Source organism: Pleurodeles waltl, chromosome 5 (assembly GCF_031143425.1).
Source record: "Pleurodeles waltl isolate 20211129_DDA chromosome 5, aPleWal1.hap1.20221129, whole genome shotgun sequence".
Lineage (NCBI taxonomy): Eukaryota > Metazoa > Chordata > Amphibia > Caudata > Salamandridae > Pleurodeles > Pleurodeles waltl.
In genome coordinates this window covers 613486567-613502427 of record NC_090444.1, presented here as the reverse complement: position 1 = coordinate 613502427, position 15861 = coordinate 613486567, and the positions used below count along the sequence as shown (strand labels likewise).

At 40.9% G+C, this 15861-nt stretch overlaps 1 protein-coding gene across 1 annotated transcript in view; it reads right to left on the bottom strand.

The window, feature by feature from the left end:
• Positions 1-15861, bottom strand: part of AKT3 (AKT serine/threonine kinase 3) — a 734901-nt gene that overhangs the window by 341480 nt on the left and 377560 nt on the right. Inside the window, exon 4 of the mRNA XM_069234462.1 lies at positions 3416-3527. Coding sequence (XP_069090563.1) covers positions 3416-3527 — 112 coding nt within the window. The remainder of the gene's footprint in view (positions 1-3415; positions 3528-15861) is intronic.

Below are 15861 nucleotides of genomic sequence, written 5' to 3'. Positions count from 1 at the left end.
ATTGGATGGAGGGATAAAGGGGAAGTCTTTTGGAAAATATGAGCATAAGATTACTTTATTCGGTGGCAAGGTTTTGGTCTCTGTAAGATCACTAGCTACCTGTTTGGCATATCTGTCAAAGCCAAATAAAAGAATTTGAGGCTGTGGACTGCTTTAAAATAAACACCCATAAATCAGAAATACTAAATTTCATACTCATTTTTTCTATGGAAACATGGTCCTAACTATAACTACCTAGTGGCAACCGCCACTAGCTAACATATGCATGTATATAGATATTCACTGAAAAAAAAAACTAAGGGTTAAAGGGACATTGTAGTTGGTTTCTGAATTTACTCATACAAAACCACACAAATTCAGCAGTTATAGTAAGAGTTCTTTCATGTAACTATAACTCGCACCCTAAGGTAACTACAATTCACACCTGCACAGCTAATTACTTTACATATTATAACATTGATGAGATTTTGTATGGCATCTTTGATATCACTGCAACGTTTGCAATAACATTATTGATAAGAAAACTGTGCAAGGCGAGGGGCCTAACTATAATGTCCCTATAACCTTTGGGTTTTTCAGAGAGTGTGTGTGTGTGTGTGTGTTTGGATAGGGCCTAACTATAACGTCCCTATAACCTTTGGGTTTTTCAGTGAATACATATGTGTGTGTATTGGATATTAGTTTATATGGGATAAACGAACTGTGTGACTTGATTGTCCTAGATTTATACAAAGAATGTGTGATGTTGTTTTGTCTAATAGTTGTAAGGCCCTAAAATTAATAATAATGATAGTGATGATGATATTACTGGTTATTGTTATGTGTTAGGGAGAGCACTTGTTCCTACGCTTGAAGGTCCTTTAAGTTCTTAAAGTCATCTTTGTTGACATACAAATACCTGTCAAACTTCTTGGTTGAAAGAAGGCTACAAAAGATATTTCCAGGCACATCGGTGGCTTTGAGTACTGTGATGGAAGAAGGGTGCACTGACTTATTGGTTCAGGGTGGCAGTGGTGTGAGTGTTCAATGCTGTTTTCCCAGAAAAGTATAAGCTCAAGGAAGTGATCTTTAGTGTGAGGCAGGGATGTGTTGAGGCGAGACCTGGGCAGTAAATTCAGAGGTTGAAGTTGCCCACAAACAGAATTCCGTTAACTAGCTAAGCTGATAGTCCTAAGGAGGTAACAATGTGTTGTGAAATTCACAGTGAAAGCCAGTGAGCCAAAGAAGGGTAGAATGTGTAAGAAGCAGGAGGAGGAGGAAAGGCAGATAATGGCAAGTACTTGCAAGGCAGGAATGGGGAAACTTATGCCATTTAGGTAGCATCGGGGGTCCTGTGCTACTAAAACTGAATAACACAGTAGGGAGAATTGGGACACAAATTTGTCAAGTAGAGGAACAGGCAGGTTTGCATGGTCCTATGAAAGGATAAGTAGTTTTCGAGCCTCTTTTTTTTTTATTACATAAGGAGCGCTACATGGATGCAGAAGGTTCAGCAACTATTAAACAAAATCTAGTTATTGAGGGCCTTAAGCAGGCAGAGTGAAGAAGCAGCAAACAAGCCACCAGACAAGGTTTAGCAACCAGGCATGGTGATGGGTGCCTCCTTTGTGGAGGGTGGTAAGGTCACTGTAAAACCACAGCATCTTCATAGGGAATTTATGGCACGTATTTGAGTGAGTATTTGAGCAGTATCCTTGGGTACATTTTAATATTTGGGGATATAGTTTAGGAGCTCGAGGGAAAGCTGAGCAGACTCGGAGAACTGAACAATTACGTTGCTGCGAGATGACTGAGGTAGGAGATGAGGAAGCGACTTGCAAACTGGCCATCAAAGCAGTGTGATTTGGTGTATACACTAGGTTTACAGGAATTATGAGAAGTGAACACTAGGGAGTGGTCATATTACAATGAAAAGGATAATCTCAGTGATGAGCACTTGCAGTCAATCCATTGTGCTCTCGAATGAGTATCTACAACAGTAACATTAAACTCCCAATGACGGACACAAAACAGTGCAAGACTTTGAGAAGCCAATAGCTAAAGATGCAGGCAACACTCAACTGGACTGAAAAGGTAAAACAGCAATTTTGAAAGCATATACATTTTTTTACAAAACAGAAGGCTTTATACAGAGCACGGTTTTATGATTTATGATTTGCATTGTATGTGCAGTGAAATAATGTAACTTTATATCACATTGTTCTTGTTTTCTTACTACCCACAACTTAACTCCTCTAACCACCAGTGTCCAGCTTGGTGCTTTTGGCTGCAATATGCCATCATTAGCAACTTTCTATATTTATCACCATTGGTAGTACACCTGATAAAACCAATACTAAAGCCTTGTATAGTTCAAAACCAATCTTCGCTTGAGTCCAATTCAACACTTCTGACCCATTTGAGATTTCCTCACATTTCCTACCTTCACCAAATTTACAGCCCAGTATCTACTCAGGCAGAACTAAGCCCCTACATACTATTTTAAACGATTTTTACTGCAGCATTGCCTTTCGCTTGGAAATTGTGAAGGATTCCTCCTAAAACGTCCCTTCAAGGTGCGGTGGGCTTCACAGGTCTGTAACGTACCAGTGCAGAGAACAGGCCCTAATAGCTGAATCGCGGACCTTAAAATCAGAAGACCTGCACTTCAACCCTGGCCTCAGCTCTTGACCAAAATAGGATATGTGCTTTGGAATATCAGGTAACTCCATGTGTCTCAAGCAATAGAAAATAACTGTGTGAGAAAGCCAGTGGTGCTGCAATGTGCCCTCGCCCCAGGGCCATCACATGCTGGCGTCGGGGACACGGTCCTGATCGGCTACAACAAACATATTAAGCTCTACATGTAACATCTCATTTTATACTCGGCCATACAAATGCTTGACGTAGGAGCCCTGAAGCTCTCTGCAGCGAGATTACAGCAACCATGCAGCCTGAGATATATTCAGGTAAGAATCGTCGGTGAAATGGGTGGGTGCAAGTTGCTCTTTCTGTATTGTTCGCAGAGCCAGTAGAGGTCTACGAATAATGCCCAGTTTGACATTAAATTAACTAAATTTGATTGAGGAATAATTGTTCGCTACAAGAAAGTAATGAATTAAGCAGGTGAATGCAATGCAGATGTATATGGAAACCAAAAGCCATCTGAGCTACAGCGGAAGGTGCTGTGAGATGTCAAGGGTGTTTGACTTCTGTTTAAACCGACTCTATGGCTTTTAGAGACCTACATTGTCATAATGACAGGAATCTGTCGAACCCAATGAACTGTCTTCAAAAATAGTAAAAGGGGTGTTACATCAGTTACTGTTGCAGGAAAAATCGCAAAAAGCATATGAGGGACGTTAGTAATTTAAACACTGACATCTGACACTGGTTTTTACATCAAATGCACACAATGAAGTGATTCGCGCCTCACCTTTCCTCCGGAGTGTCTACATGGAAAGTCCGTTCGATTACTGTGGTCCACTGGAGACATCGGATGATAAATGTATTTGGCTTTGGTCTTTCGGTTTTCATTAACTGGCATTCTAAGAGAGGGAGAACAGTTAATGCTCACTTATTTGAAGTCTTCCAGCATGAAAGCATATATGTTCTGAACGTATAAAAATACGCTCATAAAATACATTTGTTCATGACCCTAGTCTCTTTCGAATTAAGAAACTTCTCGCCAAAAATCGTATTCCTCGGAATCCAGTACTCTAATCCAAATAATGCTGTGATAAGAGCTGTAGTAATAACACCTCAAGGAAATGACGGCCTCAAACACTGGCAACGGCAGTTTCAAAAACTCCACACAACTCTTAATGGCATATTGGACACCCAACTACACACAACACTTGCACGCATCTTCTACACCATGAGCAGAAAATAAACAATCCATAATTAGTTTGGCTTCATTATAATAAAAATAAAACTGGTAATTTGACGACTAAATTATGTAGGCCAATGCCATGTGATAGTGGTGGTTGGACGAAGGAAGGAAGCACACTATGATTTTATTGGCTGCGTGGACTTACGATGGCAGATATATTAGGGCATGATGTACTTAATGGTGTTTTATATTGTGTAGTGTTCCTTTTGGGATGTTGCAAAGAATATATGATGTGGGTGGATGTTAAGGCTGACTCATTACTATGAGACTAGGTCACAATTTGAAGGCAGCACCTTAACCTTTGAATTTCATAATTTTAGTTTTTTACGATAAAGCCATAAATGTATGATTGTGGTTATTTTGGCATAAGATGGTGGGTGTGTTGATGTAGTTGTGTAAATTTATGATGAGTGTGTTGGCTCATGATGGTGTGCTGATGTATGAAGATGGGTGTTTTGGCAAGTGATGTTGGTGGAGCGGACGTATGATGATGGATGCACTGGCCTATGGTACTGGGTGAGGAGGTGCTGGTAATTGTGAGAAATTTGGTGTTAATGGTGGTGGTAATAGTGGGGATGGCATAATAAGGGTGACAGTGTTAATGATGGTGGTGATGGTAACGAAGGTGGGAATGAGAATACTGTGCTAGTAGCAATGGTGGTGGTGGTAATGGTGTGGTTTGTTATGTTGATATTAACAATGGTAGTTTTGATAATGGTGGTGGCAGGGCAAATGTGTGCCCTACTCCCCTTCACCTTGCCCAAACGCAATTAAGGGCTTCGCAACAAGCATCAGCAAAGTTAATGGGTCTCACCTTGCCATGATGTTACTCAACCATTTGGCATTGCTAATGTCTTTCGCAAATGCTGTTCTGCATCAGCAAAAAATAAGTGTAAGCCATTACTGAACAGTATCAATAGAAATTTAAAAAAAAGGATGCTATATCATATTGACATGCACACATTCATGCGCAATCATGCATGTGTATGTGTCATGATGTAGCACCCATTTTATTTTTACTTTTAATATACTGTTACAAGATGGCAGATGCCACTATAAGCAGTAAAATTAAAAAAATATGCAAAAAATGCAACAAAGAATAAGGAGCAGCACAATACCAAACTGCAGCTACCAGGCTCTCTCGAAACAGAAAAAAATATGTTTTTAATTAAAACAAAATGTAACAGCGAAGGACAGGAGAGCAAAGAAGGAGCGTACAGGTTAACACTGCAGCAGCAGCAACGTGGAGCAGTTAAGGGGTTGGGGGTAGAAAAAAAATACTGGGAAGAGGGGTCAAAATAGAGAGCATAGATGCAAAGATGCAAGGGAAAAGCTGAACTTGGAGAAGACAGCCAGAAAACAAAAGAAAAATAGTTTCTTTGTGTGGAGGCTTAAAACGATACAAATCACCTGATCAAAGTGGTGGTAAAGAAGCAATGCTCCAGGGGAAGGGATAAACACAGGAATAGGAAGGCCAGCCATCAGATAAGATGCAAACAAATTACAGTGAAAAGAAAGCCAACCGATGGTAAGCAACAGGCTGACACAAAGCCCATTGTAAGTACTTGAACTGTTCAAAATAGGTCTTCAACAACAGACATCTAAAGGCTCTCTGTAGGTGAGATCTAAAAAGTGGAAGCATGCTGCTCCTCAGCTGCAATCCTGAAGGCCAAAGGAAGGGGAAGGGGGTCACCCACATTATTGCCCAGGAGAATGTGGCAGCTGTTTGGCTCCTCCAAAGCCTGCAGCATTGTCCAGGTGATGAGGTAACAGCTGAGCTGGCATTTGCTCCCTGTGCCTTGCTCCCAATCAGGAACAGGATGCAGAAGCCCATGCCTTCAGAAGAGGGTGAGCTAGCTGTCGCCTGGGTCGTGGAGCAGCAGTTCAGTTGCACCTACTCCTGCAACTTGTTTCCAACTGGGGTCCAACGTTACAGCAGGTGACAGCGGGTGAGAAGCTGACCAGCTCCTCTGTGGCCTTCACAATGCTGCAGGACATAAAGGAGGGGGTCAGCGGCACCCCTTCTGGTTCCTATTTGTAACAGGGAACAGGAGTGAGTGTCAGCTGAATCACATAATTGTGTGAGCCACAGAGTAGCAGGAGACTCCAAGCTGATGGTGGTCTTTATTATTTATAGCCACCCCACACGCCTTTGGGAAAGGGGGCCTTTCTCACATCGTATCAATGTTAGACTTGAGTTTGACGTGAAACTACGTTGAAGGAAATATTAGGTAAGTGAGGACAAAAAAACTAAACAATGAGACATGTTGTAGGATGCTTATACCTAGCCTCCACTGACCCTTCACTCCTTGAAATATGGAGAAAGTGAACTTTCGTTAGTAAAATTAAACACGTGTCTTTGGAGAAAGGAAGTGGAAAAAATACTCCTGGAATGAAGCAATTCTAATTACTTACTTGGTAGCAGGATCGGGTCATGTTCAGTTGCCAGAAATTAGCAAAAGCAATACAGAGCCATTAATGGGGCATTAAGAGAGATAAGTGAACATCTTATGCATTTTGTACATTTTCAAAAGTTTATAATTCGTTTTTCGCCTTTTTTCTAGTATCATGATATTGCAATGCATACAGAACCAGAACAAAATGGGTTATGTACGAGGATATTTTATCATTAATCATCTCAACGAGTGTTTACTCATACACTACACGTTTTTTAAATCAAGATGCAGCTGTGCTTATACTGGCAACACATCTCCAACTAGCTTTCTTCTTCTGTCTGCTCCTCACTCAGGACGGTGACCCTTCCATTGAGAACATACTTCTGCCAGGTCAAAGTGGTACATTTTTTCTTCGGTTTTGAGGGTGCTGCAGCACCTCCTGTTCATAATTTGGGGAACTGTCAGACACAAGTAATTACAGAGGAATTGGTGATAGTCTCCAGTGCTATTCCTATTTACATGCTGCCCTGTCTTAACCAGTACTCAAGTCAGTCCTGCAGGTAACTGACATTACGAAGGTTGTTCACTTGATGTACTTACTGCTAGATCTGTGTCTACACTTCATCCACTTAGGTCCTATGAAGAACTGGCATGGATTTTTATTATTTTTTTAATTTATGGGATGTGGAGGATCCCTCACACAGAGTAGTATTAGGGCGTGGAGGGTCCCTCACGCAGAGTAGTAATGTGCAGACCTCATGGTGACATTGCCTTGTAAAGTCTACTCCCATGGCAAATATTGTGAAATGGGTGTGGAAGTTAATACATTTAATGTAATATCATATCTACTTGTCCATGGGACAGGTTCCTACATAAATTGACTTGTCCTATAAAAAGAAACCAAATCCACTTGTCCCTATGGTGCCATGTAGTGTGGCGACAAATTATGGCAGCAATCTCATTATATAACAGCCCTGATAATAGCCTCTCTGATTATGCCAGGGTTCATACAGTATATATCTATATACTGGGGCTGGAGGTAGCAGTAAAAATCGTTTCAGGGTTGGAATGCCCTTTTGAGTGTGTGGAAACCTACTATTTAGCAAGTTTTAGGGGTTTTCACCAGCTCTTCTATAATCTTTTCCCTTACTGAGAAAGGCTGGAATTTGACTCCTGACAGGGTCGGGAAAAAAGGGTTTGAGTAACTTGGTGAACTTGTAAACGCTCAGCAAATTTCTGCAAGAGCAAATCTGCACATGCATATTTGCATGGGCTAAAATGATTTTCACAAATATTTTCATTGATTGCCACTTCCTTGCCTTCTTCGGTAAATTAATGAAAGTCATAAATCTGCACTAATGGAAGGACACATACCCTGGGTGCACTTTTGTGACTTTAAGAATTGGGCCCATAACTAGATCTGGTGTTAACCAAGACCTTTTGTTTTTAATAAAATTCAAAGGCTGGCTTCACTGTGAGTGACAGCGTTCTACACTTCCACAAGGAGCATATCGGCACACAAAGTTTTGTTCAGTTCAAGAGTCTACTGTGATAATCTGTACTTTTTGAGACCAAAAATTTTTTTTGCTTTTTGCCAATGTTTGTTATAACGGTAAGGGCCCTGTAGCTCCCACAACAATAAAGTTTTACAACAGCAATGTCTAAAAAGACACGCATTGACAAAATCAAAAGGTTGACCTTGTCAGATCTATTGACTTTGCCAATGCTGGTTTATTTTCATGTTTACCACAATCTTGTTGAAACTGGTAACACTGGCTTCACATTATTAATATTTTTGTAAATACAGCATGTATCAATACATGTTACTAAATGATGCTTTAAAGAAATAGTACCTAAAATTCCACAGCAGATTAGTAAAATGTTTTTTCTGAGTTGCATTTTTTTGTGCACGCTTTACTTTGAAAGGAAGTTATCATCAATCTTGCTTTCAAGCTTCTGCAAATATTTGCATCTAAACGGAGAGTATTCTGGGAGCATTACACCTAGCCTCAATATTTTTAACTTTGCAATGTGTGTACATATTTTTATACTGGAATCACTGTCAGTAATGCAGTCTACGCTTACAATATTTCCTTAGAACGCTCACCCTAACAATAAAAGCTTTGCCTTAATGAACCATAAATGCAAGTTCAAACAGCATGAACATAGGATACAAATATTAGTTTGACTGCAGACAATGTCCTTTCAAGATCTGTAATGTGGTACTGTAAACTGGCAGTCAAAGGGGTTTGTGCCACAGGTGATTTGGCCCACATGTTCCGATGACCCCAAATAATATGTCCTGGGCGCTTTGGGAATTTCACACGCCTGTATGATTAGCCAACAGGTAGGTGATGCAACCATTCAACTGCTTCTTTCACCAGCTGTAGCTCTACACATTCTTCTTGTCTGTGGATTTGCTTTATCTTCTCAAACTTACTGTCATACACAAACACACACAACTGCACACATGGTGCACCTGGTTGGTCATGCTGGCAAATAGCAGCTCTGCCAGCACACTGCAAAAGACCACAAATGAAACCACCAACACTGCGTTTGTTACAGACATTTGTATCAGAGGAGAGCACCATTTCTACTCTATCTCCCGGGGTTGATCTTTGGGCACCATTTGTGATTGGTAAGCAGTCTAGTGCCAGTACACTTGGTCACAATCCCCTTACTTAAGGAGACCCATGCCATGGACACACAGCGGGCTCCTTAGGTAGTCGTCATATTATATTCCAATAATTTTTAAATGAATGTCCTATTTTAAAAAGTGCTTTTGAATGGTTTTAGCGTTATATTTGGTGGGTGGGTGATTTGTGGAATCTGCTTGCTTTTTAAAATTGCAGCTAATACCTATCTAAGTTGCTATTTTAGATGTGTGGCTCACTTTTGCACACTCTGCACTTTGAGGTATTTCAGATTTTGTGGGAGCATAATTATGGACGTTTGTATTAAGTGGAGCGACATTTCTTCCATCTCCCCGGCTGTTCATTTGGCACCATTTTTGGTTGGTGAGCAGTCTAGTGCCAGTAGACTTGCTCCCAATCATCTTACTTGTGGAGACCCATGCTGCAGACACACAGTGGGCGTGCTGCTGGTGTGCCAAAGGTGCACCTACGACAAGCCCGTCTGCGGCCATCCGTGACTGGACTGCTACCTGCACCAAGACCCCTGATCCCCACAACCCCCATAAACTTACTTCAGGTTGGATTGAATGTCGGTGGGAAATAAAGATAAGCACTTTCTCTCCACTATATATGACTTCCTGCTACCTACCCATTACTATGTTTGTTGTGGTTGTAAATTTGCATTCAATCTCAGCCCTAACTCCCAACACAAGAATGATGCTGCAATCTGCCCAGCACGCTTAGCCCTGAACCCGGTGCATTCTGATAACTCACTTACATGTCTTCTTTTAAATACGAGGTTGTTAATAAAACATAATCACAAACTTGCAGACCTACTAGAATTCGAGAAACCAGAAGTCACTTTTCTCACTGAAACCTGGGCTGATGCTGCATCTGACCCTGGTTTTAATGTAGCCATCCATGACAGCTGTGAGGTGACTTGAGTTGATAGAGAAAATAAGCAAGGAGGCAAGGAGGAGGGATTGCAATAGTTTACCGCAATCATCTTAAGGCTACTTTTAAGCCGTTCTCTTTTCTAAGCACTGAAGCCTTATGTTCAATTTTAAGGTCAGTTATACTTTTATTTTTAAAGGCCTTCTGATCTATCGCCCTCCTGGCATATGGGAACATTTTACTCAAGCTCTACTGAACCTTATCAGTTCATGTTTAATCCTCCAAAACTTCATGGTTTGGAGGACTTTTAATTTTCACTTAGAGCTTTTAGAAGATGACACAAAATACTTAATTGATACTATGCTAAACTTTGATCTGATACAATTGGTAAAATTACCTACCCATCAGGCAAATCATGTGCTCAATAGGATTTTTACAAATGAGCCAAACTTACAGGTCAAGAAGGTTGTACCGTTGGCCTGGACTGATAATAGGTCTATAATATTCAAGCTAAAAGTCCCAGAAAACAAAACTCCTATCTCGAAGACACCAACAACTCTAAAATACCGGCAGTGGAATAAAACTGACAATGTGAAATCACTCCTTACTGATCAACCTGCTTGAACACACAGGCATCAGGGAACAAGCATTAGAACTGCTTGGACCCCTTTTTGTCTAATCAAGAGCAAGTTGTCACCTCTAAAAGCTTTACTTTGGATTATTTTAAACTCTCATGCGAGGTCCCACAGGGTTTTTCGCTCAGTCCCACTCTTTTCAATGTGTACATCAGTCCCTCCCCTCTCCCAATTGAGCTCATTAGATCATATGGCTTTTCAGAACTTTCTTATGCTGACGACACCCAGATAGCGGTGCTAGTTTCCTCAACCCTGCAAAAAGTAGCTAAGCATTTTAATATATGTATGTGGAATATTGTGGCGTGGGTGCAGAAAAACTGCCTAAAACTTGATTCTGAGAAGACTGAGGTGTTGCTTTTTGGTAGCAATACCTCTTTCTAGAATTCCTCATGGTGGCCGTCCAATTTAGGTTAACTTCCATCTCTGGTCCAAAAAGCAAGAAACTTGGGGGTCGTCTTTGACTCCAAGCTGGTCTTCGCCGACCATGTATATCAGGTGACCTCCTCTTTCTTTACACTAAAAGTCTTTAAGAAAGTTCTCCCTTTTCTTCACTTAGAGCTGCGAAAAACAGTTACTTTAGCATTGGTAATTTCAAAGCTAGATTACTGTAAATACTCTGTACGTAGGCTCTCAGCCTTCAAAATGTTGAAGCTCCCTAAATTTAGCTCTCTCACAGACCATTTTGAACCTTCATTGGTTACCTGTCAGAGAGCAGATTAAGTTCAAGGCCCTCTGCTGGGCACATAAGGCACTAAACAAGGTTGACACTCTTTCCTTCAAAAATATTTTTAAATGGTATGTACCTATACACAATGTACGTTCCACAGCTGCTAATTAAGGTAGTTGTCTCTAGAATCTGAAAGGTCCAGTGGGGAGGAAGAAGTTTCTCCCATATCACGTGTATATGGTGGAATGCACGGCTTGACCACCTCAGGTTGCAGACTAATCTGTTAAATTTCAGAGAACAATTACAAACCTGGCTTTTCTTCTTCAGCCACTAATTACTTTCCAGTTGCCTTTCGTTTCACAATACGGTACAGACACTAGCGCCAAGTCGCCTTTCTTTGGTATTCACAAGCTTTATAAATAATATTAACATAACATTTGTTCAAATATAGTTGGCGTAAAAACGGGAAAACCAACAATGGCCAGCCACCAATAAAGCATGTGATATCCATTTCACAATTAAGAACAAAGGCAGGGGTGTGGAATTTATTAAAATATCTACTTGTCCACGGGACAGGTTGCTTCTCAAATCTACTTGTCCTGTAAAAAGATCTATTTGTCCCTTTGGTGCCATGTAGTGTGGCGCCAAATTATAGCAGCAATCTCATTATGTAAGAGCTCTGATAATAGCCTCTCTGATTATGCCAGGGCTACTACCATAGTAGGGCTTGAATACTAGCAGTTTCAATCCCTACTGTAGCAATTTCCTTATTTTTCCACCTTTCTGCAGATCTGCATACTGGGGCTGGAGGAAGCAGTAAGCAATAGTTCCAGGGCTGGAATGCCTTTGAGTCTGCAAACCTACTAACCTGCATGTTTTAAAGATTTTCACCAGCTTCTCTCTAATATTTTCCCATAATAAGAAAGGTTGGACATTTACTCCTGACAATGGCAGAATTAGAACTTCTTCCAGGGTTGGGAAGAAAGTGGCTGGAGGGAAAATGAACTTGCAAATGCTCAATAGATTTTCACATGAGCAAATCTACACATGCGTATTTACCCATGCTAAAATACAGTTCACAAATATTTTATAGGGGTACGACATATACCATGGGTGCACTTTTGTGACTTTAAGAATTTGGGGCCACATGTAGGTAGGTTCAGATTTGTGACCCGCAAATTGCGAGTCGCAAATCCGAATGTAGGATGGTGTCCCTGACACCATCTGTGATTCGCAAGGGCTTCTCAAATGCTCACCTCATGAATAATCATGAGGTGGGTCGCAATTTGCGACCCCCTTGCGAATGGCGGCCTCACAGGGATGGTGGCCTGCTGGAGACAGCAGACCACCATGTCTGGTGGGTCGCAATTTGCGACCCCCTTGCGAATGGTGGCCTCACAGGGATGGTGGCCTGCTGGAGACAGCAGACCACCATGTCTGTGACTGCTTTTCAATAAAGCAGTTTTTTTTTTTTTTGTAATGCAGCCCGTTTTCCTTAAAGGAAAACGAGATGCATTACAAAAACGAAAAATGAAACGTTTGTTTCATTTTTTCAGAGCAGGCAGTGGTCCGCAGGACCACTGCCTGCTCTGAAAAAATGTTTACAGTGACATTCACAATGGGGAAGGGGTCCCAGAGGGACCCCTTCCCTTTGGTGAAAGTGTTAGCACCCATTTGAAATGGGTGCAAACTGAGATTGGTTTGCGCCCGCATTCGCAAAACAATCCTACATTGCACTGCGAGTCGCAATTAGGAAGGGAACACCCCTTCCTAATTGCGAGTCACAAACCCGTTTTGCGATTCGGTAACCAGGTTACTGAATCGCAAAACTGGGTTTGTGCATCGCAATGTACTTTTTGCACGTCGCAAACAGCGAAAGTCGCTGTTTGCGACATGCAAAAAGCTACCTACATGTGGGTCTTGGTCCCTAATTAGGTCTGGTGTTAACAATGATATTTTGTTTTTATTAAACTTCTATTTCTCTCTCTTTCGGCTGGCTTTACTGTGAGTGATCGCATTCTTCTCTTCCACAAGGAGCATATTGGCACACAAAGTAGTTTTGTTCAGTGTCAGGAACTACAGTGGCAATCAGTGACGTAATGAAACTGGAGGGTGCCCCTTTGCAAAGAACATGGAGGAGCCCCCTCTCCAGACTCACTCAGGGCAGGTGCTGTGCTGAAGGGGCCCCCTGGAGGGCGGCTGCGGGGCCTTTGTTATGCCACTGGTGGCAACATGTGCTTTTAGAGTTAAAAAACGTTTTTTTTTTTTTTTGCCAGTGTTTGTTACAATGTTGAGGACCTGGTAGCTCCCACAACAATAAAGTGTTACAAAAGCCATGTCAAAACAAGACACGCATTGATGAAACTAAAAGACTTATAAAAATATGTCAGATCAGTTGGCTTTGTCAGTGTTTGTTTATTTTCATGCTTCCCATAATCGTGTTGAAAATGGTTACACTGATTTTCCATTAGAAATATTTTTAAGAAATACTAGCATGCATCAAAACATTTTACTAAATGACACTTCATTTGCATATAATCAGAGAGCATTCTGGGAGCATTATACTTAGCCTCATAGCCTAAACTTTTCAAACATGTGTATACACGTTTTTTTTTTTTTTGTACTGGAACCAACGTCAGTAGTGAAGTGTGACATTAAAACATTTATTTACAGCACTCACCCTAATAATGAAGGTTTTCAAATAATGAACCATAAATACAAGTTCGAACAGCATTATCTCTTGGAAACACATTACCTCAACTGCAGAGAGTTCCACTCTCTGTAAACAGGCAGCCAAAGGGTTTGTGCTGCAGAGGGTTGGGTCTACTTGTCCCAAGGACAAAGTAAACATAAAATCTTGTTGCCCTTGACCCCAAACAAGATGTCCCGGGCGTCGGGCGATAGGAATGGGTTCGAACAGCGTCCCTCACTCAGCCAGCCACCAACTCAAAACCTTACCAGAATGTTGATCAGACATCACATGTCATCGATCTAAAAGTCACAAATTTCACTCTGTGTAACTATCACAATCTCGTTCTCTGAAATTTCCCTTTTCTGCATCTCATGAGCAGAAAGAACCATCTTTTAAGGGATTTTAACAGGTCATTACTAGTCTTAGAAACAGCAGTATAAAGGAAAAACCGAGACCACCCTAAAAGATGTGGATCAAGATAGAAGCAATATGCAGTATGAAATCATGCTATACCATGAACATGAGAAATTCTGAGGAAATAAAGGCAAATATATTGCAAGTTTTGGTGTCCCAAGTTAAACCCCCAAGTCATGTATTTCAAATGCAGAAATCTGGAATATGGCAAGAGTTACAATAGTCTCCGATTGGTGAAAACCAAAGAATGTGCTGGAGACTTTTGGAGTGTGTGACTGTGCTAGAGTTACATGTCATGATATTGAGTTTTTATTAAACTGCCAGCCATAGTATCATGCCTAGATCAACTATAAAAACTTGGGGAAATGGTAGCACATGTCTGTGTACTATCGGTATGGAATGGCTGCATGAGTTTCTACATTTTAAAGCTGTAGTCCCAGATGATTGTCCTGAAGATGATCACGCTCATAATAATTCTTGATAGACTGAAACTTTAATTAGATTTGTTTTGAATTGAATGTGTACCGATTCAGCAAAAACAAACTGAAAAATCATATCGCTTTTTGGCTAACTGCTGAGTACTCATCCACATGGTTTCTATCCATGTTGTAAGTGTTTTCACATCACCTATAATGTTTGTTGCAAGCCTTAGTCACTTGAGCACTGCACCACCATCTACGAAATCTTGTGTGGAACCTTGAGCAATGTGTTTTAAAATGCGAATTCGGTGTGATTAAAACTTGTTTCAGTACGGCCATGACTGCATTTCTCTTTGTGGCCGAGGTCAATTAAATCACATTTTAGATAACAGTATTATTTAATTTTTAATGTGCACTAGTGGATAGGCATTTCTCCAGAATCATAAACGCTTATTTTGACTTCCGTCAAAAAGAACATTGGTTTTGTGTATTAAACATTACACAGCGCAGGTTCTTAAAAACAGCAGAACTTAATCATACAAAACGGGAAAATAGATAGACTGTAGTGCTATGATGGCATTAGATGCAGAAAAGGAGCTTGATTAATTGACTTCGGCGGAGTTCAACAAGGTGATGGATGAAATAGGTCTTTAATCACACCTTGTAGGGACCTACAGGAGTATTATGCAGACATGTATGGTGTCGTACACACCACTGACTCTGACAGCCTTCAGCATAGACTGGGTACGTGAAACCGTAGCTCCATTTTGATGACCTGCAGCATGAAAGCAATACAACTATTGGCAGCTTGGGTTAGAGTGAACCAATGTGTTGTAAGTCAAAGGGCGGGTGCTAATGGTTTACAGTCTTATATGTAGTTGATATATTCCTGACCATCAGAATCAGCATCTCAACTGTTCTGAGCATCTTACAGACAGATTTCCAACATACAGGTGCAAGATAAATTAAGCCAGATTTGAGATTTTAGATTTGCTGCTACATTACCTGAAAGAGCGATTTCTAAAGTCCTCAGCAGGGCACAGACAAGTTTGCATACCTGGTAATGTACACCACATGAAAGAGGAGGATTTCCAGGAATACAATGTGCACTGCTTGGCAGATTACTTAAATAAGGTACAAGACCACTGTCTAGGATGGGTAGCACTGCACTTACAAAGATGATAATACTACCCAAACGTAAATGCTGTTTAACAAATCACCAATAGGATGTTGAGCATCA